The 23,717-nt window shown below is 53.8% G+C and overlaps 1 protein-coding gene across 2 annotated transcripts in view; it reads left to right on the top strand.

The window, feature by feature from the left end:
• SMG6 (SMG6 nonsense mediated mRNA decay factor) overlaps positions 1 to 23,717 on the top strand; it is a 107,890-nt gene that overhangs the window by 20,110 nt on the left and 64,063 nt on the right. For both annotated transcript variants that reach the window (XM_065853202.2, XM_065853201.2), the window contains exons 9-10: positions 3,153 to 3,214; positions 6,969 to 7,114. In XM_065853202.2, the coding sequence (XP_065709274.1) occupies positions 3,153 to 3,214; positions 6,969 to 7,114 (208 nt within the window). The remainder of the gene's footprint in view (positions 1 to 3,152; positions 3,215 to 6,968; positions 7,115 to 23,717) is intronic.

The raw sequence follows: 23,717 nt of genomic DNA, 5'->3' as shown, positions 1-23,717 counted from the left end.
GGTTTGTTTTTATAACTAATGCCTTCACTATATGCTCATAACTTCCATATCTGTGATGCCCACTTTTCAACTGGAAGGGCCAAAAAAATCCATTTTTTGACATAGTTTCGTTGTTGTATAAGCCTTGCTTGGTGGGCTCTTCCCAGGTGACCGACTGGGAACAGCCAGATTTGCTTCCCCATCCCAAGGAGCAAACCTGTCTGCAAAGGGCAGCGCTGTGAGCCCTGACATGGGCACAAGGACCAGTTTTGGGAAACTTGGACTGCGCAGGGAGCGAGATGCAGGCAGGGAGTTGTCGCAGGACTTGCGGTGGGACCATGAGGGTGGTGAGCGCACCGGCAGGGCTGTGGGGAAGCGTTCCTCTCCGCCATGCGAATGCAGAACAGCAGATTAGGGGACTTCTCTTTCTGCTCCGAATCTGGGCAGCTCGGTGGAAGTCACTGTTTCCCTTTTGGCGTGAGAAGCAGCGTTTGACAGGAGAAGCAGGGAGGGCTCCCGGAGACTGAGGGACAGGTGAGTCACTAAAGAAGGAGTCATTCAGAGAGAAGCCCAGTCAAAGCAGCCCGTGGCCTCAGCGTGAACTCGGAGATGAAAGGTCCAAAGTTAAGTGATGAGCTCATCAAAACCTTGAGGCTGTGAGAGAAAAAGTGATGAAAGGAGCACGAGAGGTGCCTGCTTGAGATGCCACAGTGCTGGGGCACACAGGTCTCTGCCTGGGCTTGCTGGGTTTGTGCTTAAGTTGGCAAGAGGTATGAAACGTGCTTCTTTCCTAGAGGCAGGTATCCTGCTTCCTTTAAAAAAGTATGTTGTATGTATATGTATGCACATATCTATGTCCCAATTCGGCACTGGTTCTTATGGAGTGTGACTCGTTGCTCCTTGGGATTGTGAGTGAAAAGGCTGAGCGTGAAACTTGCTCTCAGAAGACGGGGGTGAAGCCGAGATCCTGATGAGCCTTCCCGGAGCCGAGCGCGGGAGTCACTTCCCATTCAAGGTGGGGAGTTTTGGTTCTCCCCTGCTGCCAGTAAAGCAGCGTGGGGATTGCAGGGTGAGGGCACCTGGGGCTGTGGGTGAATGTGGACCTTGGAGAAAAACTTCTGCCCCGATTTCTTCTTTTCCCCCATGTGCAGCTCTGCTCATCAGCATGGCGACAGGCTTTCCAGTAGAGATGGGTCAGGCCATGAGGTCTTTTTCTGTATCCCCCATCAGAGAGCCCAGAGCATGGACCCCTTCTCCAGCTCTTGCCCACCACTCCAGCAAGGCTCGGACTTGTTAGGCTATGTCTCTGTCAGGGTATGTGATTGCGGCTGGAGCCGCGGGGCTGGTCACAAACCAGCTTTCTACTTCCTGAAAAAAAAAAGTGTATGTTAACCGTTTCGAGCTCTGAGCTGCCTTGGAGGGCGGTGGAGAAGTGGCTCTATCAGGCTTTGCTGACAGAGTGAATAAGGGCTTTGCCGTGCTGTCCCAGTATTCCCCAGTCTCTTCTGGGTTTCATCTGCAGAGTTAATAAAATGGTGGCAAATAAAGTTGAGTTCCAGTGGAAAGGGCTCTTTAGGGCAGCAGTAAAATAGTGAGTAAGCAAGAACCCCTTGCTGCGGGGGCCAGTTTAATTGGTCTGGCTTGTTTTATGAGACAGGTTTTATGTTTAAACTCGCACATGGCCCAGGAGCGACTCTGCAGCAGGGCATCATTCTCCTGCATGGGTCCTCTGGGAATGCAGCCCGGGTTAATTACACCTCGCCGAGCAGCTGGCGTAAGTCATGGCGTGAGCCAAGGGGTTCAGCAGATGAGGGTGGAAGGTGACACAGAGCTGGGACTGCCCGTGATAACCGTACCCTGCGGCCAGGCCTGGCGGGGAGCTCTGTGCTGCCCGGAGGCACTGACTGGTGCCTGTTCTGCATGTGTCTGTCCGGCCATTGTCACAGCCTTGCCTCCGTACCTGTTCCCCCCGTAAATGGAGGTGGCATCACTGACCTTTATAGAGGGATCCAAGCTATAAAAACCATGTGTGAATGGGAGCAGAGCAGCGGTGCTTGGGCTGGGTCGCTTCTGGTCAGTGTCTCCCTGCACGGTGCTCAGGGCCTGGCTTTTCTCACCACGCTGAGGCTCTGCAGGCGCGGGAGGGAAAGCTGCTCGCTGTGGAGAAGGTAAGAGCGAGACCAGTCCACTCCTGCTGTGACACAGCCACCTCCAGGGCCAGGCAAAGTGACAACTTAACCACCCACAGTCTTCTTCAAAGCCTTTTAGATAAGCACTGGGAAAGCCTGAGCTGGCAGAGCTGATGTAGAGCAGCAGCAAGTGATTATTCAAGTCAGGTTTTGGTGTTGCTGCACCTAATGCCATCCCTGGGGACATCCCAGGCCAGGCTGGAACGGGCTCTGAGCAGCCTGAGCTGGGTGAAGATGTCCCTGCTCGTGGCAGGGGTTGCACTGGATGAGCTTGGAAGGTCCTTTCCAACCAAATTATTCTATGATTCTGTGATTCTGAGCAGGGTGGGAAGCTGCCATCATGCCATCATGGTGCAATCATGCCATCATTGTGCCATCGCGCTGTCATCATGCCACCTCCCCCTGCATCTCCTGAGCTCAGTGATGCTTAGGTAACTCAATGGCAGCATCGCTGCTGCAGACTTTCAGGGCCTCCTGGGTTTAAAGGAAGGGATGCAGCATCACCCCAGTACCCCTTTGCTCCCGAAAGCTGCTCCTGGCTGTGCTGTGAGCTCGCCGCGTCGCTGTTTCTCCACCAAACCTCTGGTGCGGACACCCCACTCCCCCCACACCGCGGACACCGGCTTCCTTTGGTTAATTGTGGGTTTCGCCCTTTGGGGACTCGTTTCACACGAGCCCTTAGGCCGGGCTGTGCTGCGGCCTCCCGGGGCGGAGGATCCGGACCTGTTGGGCCGGTGTCCCGGGGCCGGCAGAGGGCGCTGTGCCTCCATCGCTGCTCCAGCTGTTTGGCACTTGCCGATGGCTCCGTGCGGGGAGTTTGTAAGAGTTTGGGCATGTCCATTTGGTTCCCATCTCCAGTGCCACCCCCAGCATCCCGGCCAGGTTCTTCTGTCACTGGGGACATTCTTAATTCACAGGAAATCGGAGAGAGTTTAATTGTTTTCTCCTCTCTCTCTTTCTTTTTTTGTTTTTTTTCCCATGCAGCTGAACAAAAGGTTCATCCTCAGTTTTCTCCATGCCCATGGGAAGCTGTTTACCAGGATTGGGTAAGTGTGCAGGATGTTTATTTTATTTTCCTACATTACAAGTCTTTTTGGAATTTAATATTGTTAGCAACTAAGCTGTGTTTGGAGCTGAGGGCACAGGGTGTGAATTCTTGCAGGCCTAGCCTCCTGGTTCTTATTCTCCTTACCCGCCCTCCCATCCGCACTGGTTATTGTTTGGGCTTTTTTCTTCCCCCACCTCAAGGCCCAGTCCTGCCCGTGCACCGGGACGCTCTGGCAGAGGCTGAGCCCAACCGGGTGTTACATACACGAGAGCGACTAGGAGCTGTTTTCTCTCTCTCCCATCACCTAACCATGCTCTGTCCCTCTTAATTTCTGGTTTTATCCCCTTCTCCCATTTTCCCCACTCTTAGCCAGCAGAGAGGTGGCTCTGGGGGGCTCTTGGTCGCTGCCATCTGCGAGGAGCACGAAGCCGTCAGGACAGAACCATGCGGTGGCAGAAAGCTGCCATCCAGATCGTGTCGAGACAAGCCTTGCCCTTCACCTCCTCGCTGCCGTTTCCATGAAAGCCTCATAGCTGAGAGGTGCCCTGGCTGTGAGAACAGGTTTATACAAGGTACCCTTGGCAACGTCTGTCAGAAACTAGTTTCAAGGAATTGAAGAGCTACCCCTGAAGCAGAGCAAGCTTGATTTAGACTTGGGTTGAAATCCTGGCCTAGGGGACATCCATCTGACCCAGAGAGCAGAGCTAGGCCTCACTGCCGATTGGTCTGTCCCCACTGTGGGTCCAGACGGGCCCTTGCTGTCCTGTGATGGGGCAGGTGTCGTAGAGACCTCGCGTGCTTTCAGATGGTCTCTGGCAGTGGTGGTCTCTGCTTGAGATGGCCAATGCCTCCTCAGCAGATGTAATCTCATGAGCTCTGTTGGCTCTTTTAGTCTCTTGTGGAACTAATGGCTACAAGTTACAGGGTTGAGAGACCATTTCCTGGCCACTTAGTGCAGTGCAAAGTGGTATCTTGTCCCTCCTGTTGTTTTTTTGACTCAGAGGTACAGTTCCCTGCCTCTACCTGTCCCCTTTCACCCCTGGAGCAGGGAAGCACAGCAGTGCAGGACACAGCACTGACCCTGCTGTGCATCCTGAAACCTCAGCGCTTGCTCCATCCAACATGCTTTCTGCGGTTACACGTGCATGACATCGGACCCTTCATCAAGCAATGAGAAGCAGGAGCTGCGCTGGCCAATTTGCTGGCGATCTGATTGTCTGAGGGCCAGGGAGAGAGCAATCCGCTTGCTGCCGGTGCTGCTGATCTCTCCCAGAGTCACAAGGCACTGGTTACCTGCCTGCAGTGAGGAGGCAGAGCTGGATGTCCTCCTGCCCACAGGCAAAGAGGAGAAAAGCTTCAAAAGCCCACGAAAAAGGTTTGGTAACTGCAGGGCATCTGTACCGGAGGGCAGAGCGTCCGGGGAGCTGCTGGTCCTGGGCTCTGTGGGACCGTGCTCGCGGCCGAGCGCCGGTTGAATGCGTGCCAGCAGGGGATTAATGGGGATGCTGCAGAGATTGCTTGCACATTTGGCTCCTGAGACTTTTGTGAATTTAGGATGCGGCGGTTGCTTCCCAGGACAGTCATTTAGAAAACTCAAGTATATTTAATGGTAGAATATCCCCTGAAGTACTTAGAAAGGAACTAGAAAGTAATACCATGACACGGGAAGAGAAAATCATCCAACCCTGTTAAACAGCTCCCACACTTAAAATAGGTAGAAGGTGAGGAATGTTTGAGTCCTCTTTGGGCAAGATCTTCAGTGATTTATCTGTAAAAGGTACAGAAAAGGTGATGTTGTCCTAATTGGACTCTTTTGCTCCTAAAACCACAGGTAAGCAATTTATTAAAAGCTTCCGCTCTGCTTCTGACCTGCTGGTTCTGAGCTCAGTGGGGTTACTGCGTGCTGTTCCAGATGTGCTGCGATATCAAAGCACAGCTGGTGCGGCTGAGGAAGCCCTCGCTCCTTCTTGTTGTTTTTCCATGGCAATAATCTTCATCTCCTCAGTTACAACCCATCCTGCGAAGAGCTCCTCCATCCCCAGTGTCCTGTCTGCCCTGGGAGGATGTTGCTGGATGTGGTCTGAGATTTCTCAAAATTAGGAAGTATTTAGAAGCAGTTTGCTCTAGTTCTCTGGCTGTGCCCCAAATCCAAGGAAGTTGCCTCTTCGAGGGGGAGCAGCGCTTTTGTACCGGTGGAGCTGCTTCGTTGTGCACAGCTATAAATTGTGAGGGGCCTTTTTGTTACAGCTCGTGTTTGTGGGAAGGTAACGGACACTTTAAACTGCTCCAGCAAACAGTGCCTGGGGAGAGGGTATCCCTGTGCCAGGCAGAGCTGTTGTTGAAAGGAATCTGTGAAATATGGCTGAGAAGAAAACCATTTCTGTCTTTAAAAATAGAGCCGATTACTCTCCTGAAAGTCTGTTGGGGAAGCCCAGCAGAATTGCCCATGTGGGTTACCAGAAGTGGCTTTGCTAATCCAGCCTGTAGCGTGCTGATATCACAAGATCTGAATCTCTCGGGGGAAGATAGAGGAAATGGCGATGGAGGCCCCTGAAGTTGCTTGCCCCAGCTCCAGATGCATCACCCGCTGTGGATTTTGGCTCCCTCGCTCCCATGTGGGCACACCAGTTTAATGTCGCTGGTAGCTGGAGTGGGAACTTGCTGTGAAGTGGATATTCATTCTTACGGGGTTTAGCTGTGGCTTTTTCTAGTGTAGGAGCAAGAACACAGCAAGCTCAGCGGAGGAGGCAATGGGACAGGAGGACCTTTTCACCCCCCAATAGTTTCCAAGGTTTTTGGCAGCTTCTTGGTTATAAAGTTGTCTTTGTGCGATATGAGGTGAGGACTCTCTTTGGGAGGGCTGTTATGGGCAGCTGTATCTCAGTCATTTCTGTGAATTGACTGTGCTCTTCTTTACAATCAGTTTTTGACCCCACTTCAGCTGGGAGGTTGCTGAGGATCCAACAGCTCTGATAAGTAACCTCAGCTAAATTCCCTTAGTGATGTCAGATAAAGAGTAGGATAAACGTGTCAGATTTCCGTGGGCGCTTGTGAGCGGTGCTGAAAGCACACCCCATCCCCAGCTGCTGCGTCCTGACGAGCGACAGCAGCTCCGTGTGCTGAGGGACCCGCTCCAGCTTTGTCGTTTCCAGCAGCTAGATGAAGCCAGTCATTAGTCTGCGACTCCCTGTCCTGTGGGGCTTTAAGTGATGAAGTTTAGGGGCTCAATCACACTGTCAGGGAGTGTGTAGCCTGCAGGGGATGAGGCTCAGTGCCATGGGATGTGATCCTGCAGTAATAACTCAGGGACAGGCACCGTTCTTCTGGAGGAAGAGCTCTGGCCAATGTTCAGTGCACTGGAATTGCCACATCCGCAATGTGGCACCAGCGTGTGCCATTTGCTGCAGCCCGGGTTGCTCGCGAGTCCCACGGGCTGCTCCTGGTCCAAGTGAGCCGTTGGCCTCTTGGCACCCCTCCCAGATTGGTAGAAGTCAGTAGAAAAAAATGGTTGGTCAGAAATGACTCATAAAGGCCGTGTTTTCCTGCCAAAGGAATGCTGCCTGTTGGTCACAGAGCAATCCCTCTCTCAGGAAGACTTCAGCTGCCTGCATCGCAGCCTGCACCTTCGTTCCCCACAGCTCCTGGAGGGGAGACATCACCCCAGGGTGTCCCCCCTTCCCTGGGAGACATGACACTGGGTGAGCTGTGCCCTGGGGCTCAGCCTGCACTCTACAGCCTCTCTCTGTCTGCAGGATGGAGACTTTCCCTGCGGTGGCCGAGGAGGTCCTGAGGGAGTTCCAGGTCCTGCTGCAGCACAGCCCCCCTCCCATCGGAAGCACCCGCATGCTCCAACTTGTGGCCATCAACATGTTTGCGGTGTACAACTCCCAGCCCAAAGGTACCACGTGCTGCGTCAGGGGAACCGCGCTGGGGATCAAGTCGCTCTTTGTACTGCTGAGGTGCTCATGGGGAAGGGTGGGGGACTCACCAGCTGGTGATGGATGGCAAAGCGGAGGTGGTGGTTGGATGCCTGGGGGTGTTGGTGTGTGTAGGGACAGCAAAGGAATCGTGGCTGGGCCTCGATGGAGCTAACTGAGGTGTCTGAGGAGTGAGCAGACATCGCATTCCCTGGAAGTTGAGTCAGTAAGTCTCCTCCATCCACCCAGGATGCTGTGTGAGGTCTCAGCCGTTGTTGGGTTTAATGTGTTGGTCAGCAGAGATGCCACCAAACCAGAATCTCTCCTAATTGTGTTTCCAGGGGATGTGTTTCTCCCTGTGGTGCCCCCAACACACAGCAGGCACCCAGCTCTGTCTCAGCCACACGATAGGAGCAGGGATGGGGATGCACTCCCTGGTGGGAGGGAACAGCATTTCACATGCTGATAGCTTGGGATTTACATCCGAAAGATGAAGGCCTCCAACTGATGGATTTCAGTCAAAGCTACCACGCGGCTGGTCAGGTTGAACCCCAGAGAGCTGCTGCTGGAAGATTTTTTCCCTCGTGAGCCAGTTGGCCACTTGTCAGGCTGGTGGTTAGTGGCCAAGGTCAGCTGATGGAGCGAACCGGCGTCGGCCGGAGGGCTGGGAAGTGGCTCCCGTGCGCCGTGTCCGCTGCCCAGCCAGTCTTGCCGGCACCTTCCCCTCCCTGGGGAAGCCCTGGGGAAGCCCTGGGGAGCCGTCAGTCCTGCTGCCAAGGCCGCCTGGCCCTCGTGCCTGCTTGATGCCAACCAGTGCTGGCGTGTTTATCTTTAAGCTGCAAAGTACTTTACGATTATAAGCAAATGCCTCTGTGCCGCCCCCCGGTAGGTATATTAATAGCGGTGTCTGTGCCGCAGACGGGAGCTGGTGGTGAAGAGAGGAAGAGGTTAGTCTGTGCCGTACAGCGAGCCCCTGTGGCAGAGCTGGAAGCGATCCCAGCTTTGGACCACTGGGTTCTGCTCTCCCATCTGCAGCCGAGTTGTGATGTGTGTGAGTGACAAAAAGGGGAGCACTTTTTATCTGATGTGGAAAATAAGTATTGTCAGAGTTTTCTGCCTCACACGTGGGCAGCTGCCAGCTGGATCTCGGCAGAAAGCAAACAGGTCGCTGCTGGGGACAGCAGGTTGTGCGCAGAGCAGGTGATGGTGGTTGTGAAATGCCCCCAGGTCAGATGGCACTGCGGCTGCCATCTGATGCCTCTGCGCCCTGTGGGGATTTCCCTGAGGGCTCCTTGCTCTGGTGACTCTAAAATATTGCTGGCAAAGCGAACGCTCTGGTGGTCTCCAAGCGCTTGTGTGCGGCGTGCTGGCACAGCCCAGGGCGGGCTCAGTGCTGACACTGTGAAGAGCTGGGTGCAGAAGGGAAAAAAAGATGCAGAGGACCTGGAGTTTAAAAGACAAGCAAGGATATTTGCTGAGTTATTACCAAGTGCCCAGCACGCAGCGAGGATGTTGGCTCCTTCCCCAGCATGTGGGATGCTGTGGGCAGAGGGACTGGCTGGAGCGTAGGGCAGGAGCAGCTGTCGGGAAGGTGCGGGTTTGCATTTCCCAGCACATGAGTCACTCCCGGGGCTGCGGTAGCACGGGCAGCGGCGGGAGCGGGTGCGAGGGGACCCATCCGCCCCTGCGGGTGCGTGGGAGGGCGCAGGGAGCAGCGGTCCCACCCTGCCGGTATCCCAGTTGCCAGGAAGCTTTACCGGGGAGCTGAGAGCTTGCCGTATTCAGAGCTTGGCTGCTTCAGCTCTGTAAGCCTGGATCTAACTTTACGGTTGGACCGAACGACCTCCAGAGATCTCCTCCTACTGAAATCCTTTTGCAAATCTGGGAGTGCAGTGTGTCTGTGTCCTTCTCATCGCATGGGCCTGTCTGACCTTCAGCTGCGGTAGCAGGAGGAGATCTGGGGGCTTAGGGCCGACAGGGGAGGTCTGTCTATGAGCAGAGGCTCTGCCGTGCTGTCCGGGGCAGTTCTCAGCAGGGATAGCTGCTCCCTCCCTCTCCTGCCGTGTATTTCCAGGTCTCTGGAGCCCCAGATACGCCTGAGAAACTTGTAAACTTGCTTGCTTGCCCCATGCCTGGTGTCTAATGAATCCCTTGTGCTGGTGTTCAGTGGTGTGTGCAGTTGTGGGGTGGTGTTGCCGGCAAACAGGCTCTGTGTGGGGAACTTCTACGAAGTTTTATGTCCAGGAACACAGACTTTTAATCACAGATTGAGGTATTGAGAAAAAGGAAACTGGAACAGTGAAATGCTTTAATAAGCATCTCTCTCTTCCTCAGGCTTACACCAGACACCTGTCCTGCCCCATCTCAGCTTTCGTAGCAGATTTCACTCAGTCTGTCCCAATGCCTTCAGTGAGGCAACAGGCAGCATGGGAGGTTTGGAACTTGTGCACAGCAGTTTCTATTTGCTGCTTTTTGCTTTTTACTCATTTTTGTTTGCTCTGCCATGGGTCAGCTGTAGTCTCTTGGGGTGTCCTTGCCCCAGCGTGCGTCTCCCATATTGCACTTCCAATGCGTCCTCCCGCGTGTCTCCAGCTCCTCGCGGCTGCCGCTCTTTTGTAAATCAGTCTATGCGAGGTCACAGTGTGCTCTTCCAATGGGCTGACTATTTTGGGGTGCAGTGGGGTGTTTAAACTGCTTTCAGACCCAACCAACTGCGAGCAGCACGTGGCGTTTTGCAGCCTCCTCCCACGCAGGTCAATGCTGCAGCCCCCGGCTACCCGGACCCTGCAGCATGTGCCCAAGGGCTCGGGTGAGTGCGGGCAGAGCCCTGTGGTCTGTGCCTGGTGCAGTCAGAGCGCCGTGGTCCATTCCCAACACAGGCAGCTGAGCTTGTCCCCAGGGACAGCGCCAGGCGCGCCGGAGCTGGTCTGAGCAGCCGCACAGCAATGGGAAGACCCTGGGAGATGGATCGGGACTCTTGTTTTCGCTGACAGAGGAAGCCAAAGAATTCCCACATGAAGTACTTCCCCCGCTGTTTGGCATCAAACGGCATCTTCCTCCAAGGGAGCCGCTCTCCACGTTGTCCCTGGAGTCATGAGGCCTCCCCTGACCTCCTGGCAGGAGCGCTCATGGTGTGAAAAAGCTTCTCGTAGACCTCAAACCCAGGAGGTGAGAAGGGCCCACCCAGGGGAGGGAGGCAGAGAGAGATGGGCACTCTCTGTGGCAAGGATGTGCGGTTGCTGGAGCTTTCCATCACGGGACAGAGGTGGCAACCAATGTTTTGGGCCATCCTGGGCTCTGGCTGGGGCGGGACCTTTGTGGGGTGGCCCGTTTAACAGTTTGGTAGCCATCTGCATAACCAACTAACAGAGAAGCATGGATCCCTTTATCCCCAACCACAAACACTCCAAGAATTTTAATTTTTTTTTTTTTTTTTTAATTCTGTAATTTGGGGAAATAAAACGTTGGTTTCTGAAAAGACTAATTGAAGCCGTGCTTGCAGCAGGGGCATCTCGGTGAGGGGAGAGAAACCCCCTCCCAGCCCATCTGTGCCCAATTTACTCCAATCTGGCCTCTCTGAGGCTTTTTTTTCTTTCTCTCTCTCTTTAATAATTTGTTTTATAATTCCTGGAATCAAACCCATCTCAGACACACTGTTTTATTTTACTGTATTATTGGATTATACTTCCTATAAATCACTGGATGTTATTCATAGGCCACCACCAGAATAACTTCCCCTCTCCCCCCCCCACACCCCTCCTGACGGCCCCGCATTCCAAACAAGCGCACACCAAAGTGGGGGTGCAGCAGCACGGGGCACCCTAGAGACGTTTCCCGGAAATCCCAGCAAATTTGGCTGGCTGCGGGTGTGAAGCATCAGGCTGCAGCACCTGGATGCCTTCTGGCACTCCCCGGGCCGGTCGCGTTGTGCCGGGTGGAGGTTGTTAGGAGGTCGGGCTTAGGTGGAAGCGGAGAGGGGAGGGAGCTGCCATATGTGCATCCTCAGCACATGGAGGGAATGAAGTTGCATCCCCCTGGGGCTGAGCAGAGTCGGGGCACGGAGGCAACGGGGAGGTTCTGGCAAAGCGCACGGCTCGAGCTGAAGGTTGGGAAAGTGGTTTGTGTTTCAAGCGGAGGGAAGTTATGGCACGGCAGGGTGACCTGCCTGTAGGGTGTCTGCTCACCCGTGGGTGAGGAGAAAGACCTGCAGTCTCAAAGCTTTTGTGGGACGTGGGGAGGGTTGGGCGACAGACAGGGTGGCAGGGTCAGGCTGGGCTTTGGTTCGCAACCCTCCTGGCTCTGTCATCTCGAGTGGAACGTGGTTCGGTTTTCTGTGCGAGATAGGCTTGGCTGGGAAACTGTGAAGGCTCGTGTAGATAAAGGATTCACATCCCACTCCCTGCAGTGTCTGTCCCCTTTGTGCTGCCACACCAGTGTCCTCACAGCAATGTAGAGTAGGTTGGTGCTGCACAGAGAACCACTCTTACACAGTGAGTGTCCGCTGACTACAGCCTTTGCAAGGGTTTGCTGATGTGCACGGTCCTGCTTGCTCCTTGAAGACCTACACCAGCTTCTGAGATGTTGATCTTGCCCAAATCGTCATGATAGACACAAGAAAGCACCCACAGCTTAGCGCAAATCAACTGCACCTTCTAAGCAGGTACAGGACTTGCGGTTTGCACGTGTGTTCAGCAGCCCAGCCTGGCTGGAGAGGACACATGAAACGCAAAGGACCCCCTGAAATCTGTCTGTGCTTTTATAACCAGCAGCCTGCTCTGCTGCCATCCTCCTGCCGTGCACGGCCCTGCGCTGGATGGAGCGTGTTTCGCTTTGCTGACCGCAGCTGCTTGGGCTTGTGAGCTAAAATGTGAACCCTTAAAATATCCCCGGAGATGCTGCAGAGGGTGGTGGTGTCTGTCCTCAGCAGAACCTCAACTCTGACCATCTCCATGGTTCTTGTTTGGTTTCTGATGCTTGGTCCGAGCTTTGCTCAAAGAGCTCACTGCGGCACCAGAAAACGTCTCAGCAGAAGCGTGTGCTGCTCTTCTGCTGCAACCGCATGTCAATGGCTGCTTATGAGGCTCTAACCACATCTTACATATTAGGATAGATAAAAGGTGCTGGGAGTTGAATTCAGGGGAGTCCAGTGTATTTGAGCGAGTTTAAAAATAAAGCAGTACTGTGGACGGCTGCCGTGGTTTGGTAGGGTTTTAAAATTAGGCACAAGACAAAGCTTAATAAACCTCAGGCTGTAGATAGCAGAAGCAGCAACTTGATCTTCCCCTGTCTGGGGGGGCAGAACTGAATCTTTTTCTGCTGATTCCCGTGGTAAATATGCACTTCACGAGGGCCCAGCTGGCACCTTCGAGCAGGCGGCTCTGCGCGCCCTGACAGCTTTGGGTGCAATAACTGGGAAATCGATGAAGATGCCGCGTTGCAGGGCTGTGTCAGGGGGAGGCTGAGCATCTGCAGTCAGAGCAGAGCCTGAGGTCCCTCCACCTGCTCAGGGGACTCGGGTTTGTCATGCAAACGCGGCCCACTCTGTAAGGAGGATGGAGCTGAGCAGTTTCATAAGTGGTTTTCTCAGGGCTCTGGCTGTCATACAGTAAGTGTGGACTGAAGTGTCTGCACCGAGGTCACCAGTGTGCACCTGGCAGTCGCTGCTGCCTTTCCCTGGGAGACCAGGCAGTGCTGTCTTTAGCGAGGTGCTGCTAAGACATAACACTTCCCAAAGCCTTAAGGTTGGAAGAATTGGCTATTAAATTTGCTTTCCCCCCTCCCTTTGTGTTGCTGCTGTTATTGGCTTAGGGTTTGAGTTGTAATTGGGAGAGGAAACCCAGAGGAGAGCTGGCAGGGGCTGGTGTCCGTCCCTCCCTGTGCTGCCTGGTTTACGTGGGGCTCTCTGCTTGCTGAGATGTCACTGCGAAGGGGCTTTTATACTCAACCTCTTATTGAGTGATGTCTGCAACTCGCTGCATCCTCGTGCTGCCCAGACTTTGGCCGTGTGAGCAGAACAGGGTTGAAGTGATGCGGGGGGCGATACCTGCGTTGCTCATCTTGGGAGCCGCGAGGCTTCCTGCTCTGAGCTGCTGGCTCATGCTGAGCCTCCTGAGGGACACGTCCATGTCCGGAGGTGGCAGAAACCCTCCAGAGCTTCTCCTCTGAGCCCTTGGGAGTGTTGGAGGTTGGCACAGTTGCTGGGAACTGTCGGCGCCTTTCCTTTCAGGGAAGGAAGCTGTCTCGGACTTGAGACGTATCAGCAAAGTTCAGGTAAAATGCTCTTGGCCCAGATGCGTCTTCAGAGTCTCGCTCTTGGGCTCTTGAGGCTGGTGGCAGCAATGTTTAGACCAAAGTCTTCCTTTGCTTATTCCCCTCTGTTTCCTGTTTAAAAGGCAGATTGTCACATATTTGGGGATTTATTTACCGTAATTGGAGTTATTTTCCTGGCTGCTGGCTTCTGCCCTCTGATGCAAGACTCCTCAGCGAAACGTGTGTCCAGAAAGCCATGTGACTTTTTTTTCCCCTTGCCCCAAGTGCCAGCAGGAGATGCAATAATCAACGCGCTGCAGGGAATTTCCACTCGCAGTTCAGGTTTCTGAAATCTAGACGTTGGCTTCGGAGGCAAAAAAGATCGAGTAGGGCTTTGTGGCAGGGAAAGGAAAGGTTTCCAGCGAAACCAAGTGCGTGCTGGTGTGTCAGACTCTCTAGTCCTGCCCTTGGACTGAAATACAGCAGAAGTCCCCGTCGAGCAGTGTCAGATGAGCTCGCTGGGGGCTTCTGCCCGCTCTGCCTGTCACACGAGCAGATCCTTACGTCTGCCCTTGAAGCTGTTCCACCAAACGCAGAGTGATGCTGAGATCTCATTTCAGGGCAACAAACAGAGGGGAAGTGATTTGTAATCACAAAGCTCGAGTCCGCTCTCCAGCCAAGCTTCGGCAGCCTGAGCAGCGAGTTGGGACAGAGCCGGTGACAGGCGAGGTCATGTCGGAGGGGGACGGGCCAGCTCTGTGAACGCCGAAACAAAACCACTATTTCGATGAAGAAGCAGCGTCGCTGTATAAAATGAAGGGCAGGAAATGGAGCGCTGGCACGCGGTGTCCGTCTGTCCTGCTGTAAAATGAGAAGGGAGGTGCCCAAGGCAGCTGTCCTGGGGCTCTGCCTCACCCCTGCTTTGGTGGTGGAGAAAAGTGGGGTGCCAGGGAACCGGGTTGCACCAGGTGCAACAGCTTTGCTGAAGCTTTAGATGTTTGCACCGTGACAGGAAATCCTCTCGCTTTTAAAGAGATGTTTCTGACTCTTTAATGTGCGTTGCGCCTTTGATTTCCTCGTGCTTCTAAGCAGCACCAAGTCAATTACTGTATTTCTGCTTAATTCTCTCAGAGAACGTTGTATAATTAGGCTAATTATGGTGCTTTGTGAAGTTGTAAAACTCCTGATTGAGCTTACGGGGCTGTTTTATAGCCTGCCAGGTGTAGGCAGGGAGGGCTGCCCGCCCCGTGCCCTCTGCGGGTTTGGGCGCAGGCTGCCAGCTCGGTGAGGGTTGCATCCTTCCCAGGGACTGCCCCATGGGTGCTGTGGGCTCATCCCCTGCCAGCTCCGTCCTGCCTGCGTCTGCTCGTGGGGAATTGGGTGCCCGGTGCTGGGGGGACTTCAGCTGCGAGTGAGCACCCTCAGGGGCTCGTTGGCATCTCTTCTTGCCTTGATGCTGAGGTCAGGAACCGTGGCAGAGCCAAGGCTGTGTTTCCACTCTGAAGTGTATCTGCAGCTAGGAGGTGACCCCACACAGGTTTACCTGTGGAAAACTTCTATTTTCCGTGATTAGGGTCTGCCCGCGGCTGCGTGTACCCCAGGTTCTCGGCAGCACGGCACTGGGCTAAGTGATGGTCAGGAGAAAGGTGAGGACTTAAAGCAGCTTTTCAGTAAATAAAAGGGGCCAATGAGAAAGATGGGGACAGACTTTCAGCAGGGCCTGTTGCGATAGGACAAGGGATGATGGTTTTGAGCTAAAAAAGGGGAGGTTCAGGCAGATGTGAGAAAGAAATTTCTTGCAATGAGGGTGGTGAGAGCCTGGCCCAGGTTGCCCAGAGAGGTGGTGGATGAACCATCCCTGGGGACATCCCAGGCCAGGCTGGACGGGGCTCTGAGCAACCTGAGCTGGTGAAGATGTCCCTGCTCATGGCAGGGGTGGCACTGGGAGAGCTTTGAAGGTCCCTTCCAACCAAACTATTCTGTGATTCTATGACTTGTTGAGCGTGTTACCTTCAGGAGTCACCCTGGCTAACGTGATGCTCAGACCATCTTCACAGCCAGTGTGGACCATGGCAGATAAACCCCAGCCAGGTGACAGCACTGAAGGTACATGACCCTTCTCTCATTGAAGGCTTATTTCTGATTGATGTTGCTCATGATGGCTGTGGTTAACGTGACCGTAGGGCTGTCTTATAGGTGACATGGAGAGGGCACAAGTGATTTGTCTGTCCCCAAGGTTGGCACAAGTCTCTGGTGTGTGCTCCAGATCTCCTGGGGTGGGACAAGAGGCAGACAGGAGTGTGTCACCGTGGGGTGGGAGGGAGGTGCCCCATAGGGATGGGTTCACCTCTGGGGTTTCTCTCTCCTGGGAGCATGTGGTCCCCTGACCCAGCCCCGGTGAATTCCGGTGCAGGGAGCCGAGCGGGCGAATCTTGCGTAAGCAGCGCCTGCTCTCCCGGTAATGGCACCGAGATGGAGAAAGAGGCTCCGGCTGCCAAAGGTGGGTTGGGAACAGCATAAACCCTTCAGAACCGGAGCCCGGGGAGCCAAGGTCTGACAAGACCTCGTGCCTGGTGCTGGGACCGGGACTCGTCCCGCCCGGGGGGCCCCACCGGCGCGCAGGGCCGTGGCGGGGAGCGGCGAAAATGCCGCCACATGGGCTGGTGTGCGTCTCTGGGAGCAGGCGAGGCGGAAACGATGCTCCGGGCCCATCTGCGGGGAGCGGGAGACGCGCCCCAGCTGGTGCGAGGCCCTGGCAGCCCCGGGAGCTGCCGTCTGTTGGGGTTTTACTGCTGTCTACGTTGAAACACGGCTTGGGAAAGGAAAGGAGGGGGGGGACGTCGGTGGCACGGTGCCAGTCCCGCTTCGCCTGGCCTTCTCGTTCCTCTCTCCTCCTCCTCCTCCCTGCTCCCTCCAATGCTTTAAAGTCACATTTCCAGGCCAGACATAGAATTAATCTCTGGGCACTTCACATTGCTGGCAGCGCAAAGCAGGATGTGGGATCTTTTTTTTCTCTCTCTCTGCGTCTTGGCTGACTTTTTTACCTCTCGAAGAATTTGGAAGGGCCATGAGATTCCCCCCGCCCCCCCTCGCCTCGGTGCCGTGCAGTTTTTCAGCACGCTGATCACCCTGCTGTGGCTTCACCCTAATAGATTTCATATGCTGACACAGTTGACATCAGTACCAAACTATTTTACATGTGATCTGGTGTATTTCCTGAGGAAATCTGCAAGATATTTATTAAGAACTAATAAAATAAACCTCTCCATGAGCTTTTAGGTAGTTTTCAATTTTTCATGTCTCTCTCGTTTCCTCTTATCAATGAGTTTCTATTTTCTCCCTCCTCTCTGACCATTGCAAAAGGAAACAAAAATAAATGTTTTAAACCGTTCCTGAATGGACACTGGGAATATTTCTGTAGTGATGTACTAGCAAAGTTGTATTTTTAGTGCCGTATTGTCAAGACTAAAAATATCCCGCCGCAGTGCATCCTTTTTATAGGGTTTTGTGTGCGCGCGTGCGTGTGCCGAACGTTGTACGAGTTTGCACCAGCGTGTAAGGTCTGTGTCTGTACTACTGCAGCGCTGCCTCCCCATCGCAGCTGGACTCCATTAGGCCTCGAAAATTAAAGTAATCCTGGTTAAGAAAGGGGAAAAAAAAACGAGAAAAAGATTAATCAATCTCGCAGAGCCGCGTTTCCCCAGCTGAGCCTGGATACCTGCGTGGCAGCTCCGCTTTGAGAGACTCCAGCAGCCCGGGTTGCGTGGGCCGGCAGCGCCGTGGGACGGTGGTTTTGCCACGGAGGGTGTTCCCGGCTGCTGCAGCGGAGCGGGGGGTGAACCGGGGGGTGTCTGGCTGCGGGTTTAGTCACCCAGTGGGTTCCTGCTCGTTTTTCACGCTCAGGGAGCCCTTTGGGGCTGCGCTGCACTGGTGAGCAGGAGTGTGTGTGTAGCTGGGAGCAAGCTGGATATTTCATGTTTTTAGAGGAATTTTCTACCTTTCTGCTATTTCTGTCTCCTTCAATTAAGTGTGTTTGCAATGGAGAAAACCAAAGGTGGCAGCTGGGCTGAGAAGCCGCTTCCCCTCCGTCCCCCGCAGCAAACAGGGGGTGACCCCACTCCGAGGGCCGGTCCCCGGAGCCGCGACAGGAGGCAGCTCCGTCTCTGCCGCACGTGATCGCCGCGGCCATTTCCAAATCGAACGGCCTCGCCGGTTTGCGTCTGCAGATACCCGGCGGCCGTCGCTCTGGTCCCCGGGACCGGCCTTACGTCACAGGTGGTTGGTACCGCGGCTGACGGGGACCTGACGGCCGTCCCCGCAGCCCCGTACGCACGGCACACGGCGTCCGATCCACCGGCGCGTCTCACGCTCCAGCCGGGCGCGAGCGTTTCTTCCCCCCCGCCCTCCTCTGAGTCACTCGCCGCTTTACTCCGCTTTTACTCGCGGGTGCTTTGCTTTACTGTCTGCTGCCGTCTGGAGAGAGCCGCAGCCTTTCAGCTTCCTGCAGAGCAGTTCGCCGAAAGCAGTAATTAGGGCCCGTAAAAATTTATTTTATTAGCGAGAAGTGTTGGTGGGTAATTGGCCATAATTTGAACCCAGCCAGATTGGAGATTAATAAAAAAAAATATATATATATTTAAAAAAAAAAAATCACAGATCTTTTTACCAGAAGGGTTGGGGCTGTTTCTTGCAAACCCTTCCCGAGGACGGTGGGATGGGATGGGGACGGCGGCTGCTGCGGAGCGGGCGGCCGGCAGCGAGCGCCTGTGCTGTACCCGTCCTTGAGGGCGTTTGACACTGGCATGGGAAGAAAGGAAACCTTGTTTTCCAAGAACTCTGCTCTTTCTCAGCTTGATAAGCATTTAAAATAAAAGCTGCACAATTGGAATTGGCAGAGCATCCTCATTCTTTTGTCTGTCTGTTTATTTTTTTCCCCTCATCCCTCGACATGTGTGCTACAGCCCACGGTTACTACGCCCCGCAGAACCCCGGCCTGGAGCTCTGCAGGCACACGCCGAGCTCTGCCCACCCCTGGCCTGGCTCTTTGAAGCCTGGCAGAGCAGCAGAGACCCGGCTCCATCCCCGGTCAGGCCCCCGATCTCCAGGACACTGAAATACTTGACAAAATGTATGTTTTCAGCCTCTTTCAGTTCCCCCTTCACTGGCAGGGCAGCAAACCCAGGGCTGTGCCTGGAGTGGTGGTTTTGGACGCGGACCGTGACCACGCTATACAGACCCGATCCCTTTGGTGTTTATAGACTTTGTTAGAGCAGCTCGAATGTGGCCAGCGCGTCGGAGCGTCCCGCGGGCTCATCGCGACGGTCGGTGTCAGCGATTGGAGAATTAACCGCTCGGGGAGGAGGAAAGAGCCGAGCCCCTGCACACATGTCACGCTTGGTTACTGCTGGTTGAATCAGGGAGTTACTTCAGGTTACTAGTCCTGGTGGTTTGATGAAAGGGATGAGGGTGTTACTTCAGGTTAGTAGTGCTTGTTTTTTGCTTGGCAGCCCCCAGGGTTGGAACCTGGTGTAGCTGTTTCCCAAAGAATATTTTTGGTTTGAAAACTGAAGGTCAGCAGTTCGCGAGCGCTGCGCTTGCAGCCAGCTCTGTGGTTCGCCGTGTGCCACCGGGCCAGCAGCACTTGAGATCCTGATCAATTGATTTGCAATAATATGAAACCACGAAGGGCGACTGCCAGTTAAATCTCCCCGTCTCGCCCCATTTTCCCCACCCAAAGTGCCTTTCTGCCCATATCCCCTTTCTCACTGCCTGTCTCCCTCCCTCCCTTTCGACTGTGTATTGGAGCTTTTGTCTATCTTTTTCCATCTCTCTGTCTCTTTTCATAACAGATTTTAATAATGTTTTAGTTAGTTCCAGCCTTTTCCCTCAATGGATCCCATTGGAAAATGCATTTGAAAGGAAACAGTTATACACTTCCCTTCCTTTGAAACTCTGTTGGCACCTTTTCCAGTGCAGTAAACCATACAACATGGATTTTCAAAGTTTCCAAACACAGACATGCTGGCGTTAAATTTATGAAAAAATATTTTATTCGGCTGTATAGTAACTATGAGTCTCGGAGCTGCTGGTCACAGTGAAATCGAAGCTCGCTTTGGAACTGCAACAGGTTTTCAAATCTCTGCAGGAAACGCAGCAGCTCTGGCTGTACGGGAGCCCGCGGCTCCCTCGTGCCCTCATGGCAGGAGGTGTAGCTGCAAATAAAAGGGGGTGCTGGGGCACCCCGGGGCTGAGCCTCCCACCCATGGGTGCAGCTTTTGCATTGCTGGGAGCTGTGCAGCAACGGGAGCTGCAGTGAACCTCAGGGCCCTGCCAATCCTCTCTCAAATCACAGGGGAAAAGAGGAATTTGGCATAAAACTGTTAAGTCTTATGCTTGTTAGTGAAATGTAGAAGGTTGAGGCTTTTTAGTTACTGAGTCCCGTGGCGGCGGGGGCTCAATAACCGGTGTGGGTGTGCGTGCTGCAGTCTGCGCGGGGTTTTGGGACACGAGGCTCCGGCTACACATCAGTTGTTGGAGCACTGAGATCGTGTTTTCTAGCGTGGCCACTCGGATGTTAAACGTCCTGGAATGGTTTCTGTGTGCTGCGGGTTTGTGCCCGTGGTCTCAGCCCTTCCCGTAGGGAATTGCTGGCGTGACACCTGAGAAACCTCCCTTTGCGTGACACCACTCGGAATTTCTGCAGGAGACAGCAGCTCCCGTTCACCACGAGAGGTCGGGTGGGTGAATCCGGCTGTGTCCTCACCAACAGGGCTGCGAGGGGTTGTTTCCAAACACGGCAAACCCCGGAGCCTCTGCTCGTCAGCACCTCCACGCACTTGAGGTGCGGTGTAATGCAGATAAAGGCTCCTGTGATGGACGAGATGATGACGTGGCAAAGAGATCCCGACCTCAGTTTTCCTGTTGTCCTTTCGCTTGTAAAATCCCTTTCCCTTCACGTGGGAGGTTTCCAGAGAAGTTGCTGATTAAGTGTTATCATCATGTTCAGTGCCATAGGAAAAGCTAAAAGGTTCAGGTTCCAAATAATTGGATAGTGTAAAATCACTGGTGTCTGTCTTAAGGCATCTTGGGTTTGGATGTCTTTGTGCATGGTACCTCTAGCCTGTACAGATGGGGAAATGCACTTAAGGAAAATAACAGGTTTTTGACTGCTCACCTTGAAATGCAGGAGATTTCTTCTAAAAACATGGTCTTTCAGGAGCTGCATTTGTTTGTATTCAAAGCAGAGTTGCCCAGTGTCTGCAGATTCCATCCTCTCTGTGTCACCATGGCCGGCCAACGAGTGGGGGACACGCAAACACTGACCACGAATGCTAAGAGTGGTTGAGGTGATTTCTGGATCCCCCTGGAAGTTCATGACCAAGGCAAGGACAGAATCTAGTGCTCCAGGATAGCACTGAGCCACCTTAATCCCCAAAACATGACCTTGTCCTGCAACCCTCAGCTTTACTGAATACATCAGAAAGCTCTGCAGGAGGGTCTCTGCTGACTGTTAATTTTCTGTGCCGACTGACAATGGTAATCTGAGAGGAGAAAAAGTGATATGTCATTAGGACTACCTCGTAATGCAGAAGTGTGATGGAGTTAACTCAAAGTTGCATAGATGGCTCTAGGGCTGGTGTTCCCGACCTTACGGTGCTCAACTTTGTGTTCATGTAATGGTTTTTGTACATGTAATTCCTATTGTTTTTAGAAAACCAAGCTCCCCCATGGAACAGGACTGACCTCAACCGGGATCCTGGGCTGGTGTGTAAATCTCGATTCACCACACCAGCCTCTGCCAGGGCAGGAACGTTGTCACCCTCCGTGCACACCAGAGCAGCCTGGGGACGTGGGGAAGGGGCTGCTATGCTGTCACCTCCGTTGTGCTGCTTTGTCTCCCATTTCTACCTACCCTCTCCACTCTCCGTCCTGCTTTGGCTGCTGCTTCCCTCGCCTGTCTGAGCAGACGAACCAGCTGCTGCTTTGCTTGGAGTGGCACGTGAGTGCTGATAATGAGCACCCGAATTTCCACAGGGTGCTCTTGCTTCCCTTGGCAAAGCAAGGCTGGCCGGAGGTGGCAGAAGGCACACCCAGACCCCACTGCTGTCCCCTGCCAAACTTCTGGTTCCTGCTCAAAAGTGTGAAGGTGCTAGGGATTTTGTTGAAATGGTCAAAAGAATTTTTAACTTGAGAAGAACAATATATTTTCCCTAACCTCATTCTGGCAAATGGCTGAACCTTTGTAGTTGAAATTTTCCCAATAAATTTAGCTCGAAGAAAGCTTTTGGCCTGAAGGATTTGCAGCCTAAATGGTTAAAGTTTGGCAAAGTTGTTAGGAATTAAAACCAGGGTCTCACAATGGAAAGTGGAAAGTGTTAGGTAAGCTTGACTGTAGGCACAGCGGCTGGGCTGTGCCCCGCTCGGAGGGCTGTCCTGGTGCTGGGGGGCTGCTGGGGAGACTGGGCAGGGGCGGGAGGTGAGGAGACAGTTCAGGCCTGCGGGCATCCCATGGGGACCCTGGGATTTACTGAATCCCTGGAGCTGGGGGGGGGACATGGGTTTCACTTTACATTTTGGCACTTGCTTTGTGAAGTGACACACTGATGCTCTGGTCCCTCAGGAAGCGGTCAAAAGAAGAGCAGCAAACCAGTGAATGTGTTGAAATGGAAGCTCCGCGCTTTGCTGTTCCTGCCCCATCAAATGCTGCTTTCTCCGAACACGCCTGTCTGCAGGCTCTTCTTAACTTTTACTCCAGGCTTAAAGCGCTCACCGAGGTTCGCAGCAGAGGGGGCACGTTCCGGGCTGTCAGTTTGCATTTGCTGCCAAAGACGTGCCCACCTCCAGCACGGGGCCGGGGGGGTGGAAAAGGCTGTCTTGTATTTGCTGCCATAGTCCTAGTAAAACTTCACTTGGGGCTGGAGTAAATCTCTTGGGAAGCTCTGTTCACACCTCCTCCCCCGTTGTAAATAACATCTGACACTATTACAGTCGAGCGCATGCAGCTCCTGGGTGGGATGCTGGTAGCAGCGTGCCATGCTGGCTCCCGTGGCAGCCCGTTCCCCCGAGCACATGTCCCGCAGAGCATGCTGGCCTCCCTGGCGTTTTCGGGGTGAGGTTCATGGCTTGGGCTGTGCAGACAGGCTGACAGATCTACCAAACAGAGGACAGGCCGTCAGGGGTTTTCTTGTACCAGGCTGCATCATCCTGCTTCACTGCAGTGCCCCTACTTCCCTTCTACATTCCCATCATCCACATTTTTTCGCATTTTGGTGCAGAATTCCCTGTTTTTTCCACACGTACTGAGCCCTGCTCGCCTTTGGACCCTTTGCAGCCACTTCAGGCCCATCCTGCTTGTGCAAGAGGCAGCTGGTGCCAGAGGCAGCTGGTGCCAGGCTGGTCTGGAGCTTTATACACACTGATGAGCTGCCTGTCCAGCTTGGAGGGACACGCTTTCTTACGAGCTTGCCAGGAGTTACGTATGTGTGGCTTTGCCAGCCTTTTAGCTGCCAGACAGGTCGAATTCGTGTAGCTGTCAGTTGTTGGCAGCAGAACCAGCGGCTCTTGCAGAATCTCAAGGCTAGGGAAGGTTTTGCTGTGCCTGTGTCCTAAGTCCTAGCATTAGCTCAGCCACTTGGAGCGGCACTGGCGAAGGCAGCGCTGAGAAATAATAGTTTATCTGGTGATTCTGCGGGCTTTGCCGGTGTGGGTGAGACTGTAGGTGCCTTTGCTGTAGCTGTGATGGTCTGGGACTGGCGTGTCCCTGTGCGAATGGGGCTGGTGAAAGTAGGAACCGGCTCTCTGGGCAGGAGAAGTGTTTGTGACACTGCCTGGGGTGATGGACACGCAAACCTGACTCCTGCGGCCTCGCTGGGGCCAGGGGTGCCGAGCAGGGTCCTGGCCCTGCCAGCCGGGTCAGGCACCCTGAGCGCAGAGGGAGAGCTCCCAGTGCTGCTGAGTGCAAGTGGAAATGGCTTCAATCTGTGTTTTGACTGATGGGTCTTTTCAGGAAATTTCTGAGAATAACATTTCTAAAAATGGCTGCTTCTTTCCACTGATATTTCCTGGAAAAGGCTGCAGTTAATTTTAAACCACTATCCTTTTCCCTTTTCAAGTGGAAATGGCTCTGTGCTTGTCCTCGAGGGCTAATGTCATTCTTTCTGTCCTAGCCCAGGTGCCACCACCCTGACCTCCTTCTGCAGGACCTGCTGGTCTTCCAGGGCTGCAGAAACTGGGGTGCTGGGGACACACTGTGCACATGTCCCTGTGAAAATGAATAACTGTCTCTCCCTGAGTCACTTCAAAATGATATTCTTCATTAGTGACTGCTGGCCAGCC

Source organism: Patagioenas fasciata, chromosome 19, assembly GCF_037038585.1.
Source record: "Patagioenas fasciata isolate bPatFas1 chromosome 19, bPatFas1.hap1, whole genome shotgun sequence".
Taxonomy (NCBI): domain Eukaryota; kingdom Metazoa; phylum Chordata; class Aves; order Columbiformes; family Columbidae; genus Patagioenas; species Patagioenas fasciata.
Note: the sequence above shows the minus strand (reverse complement) of the source record. Positions and strands in the feature narration are given on the sequence as shown.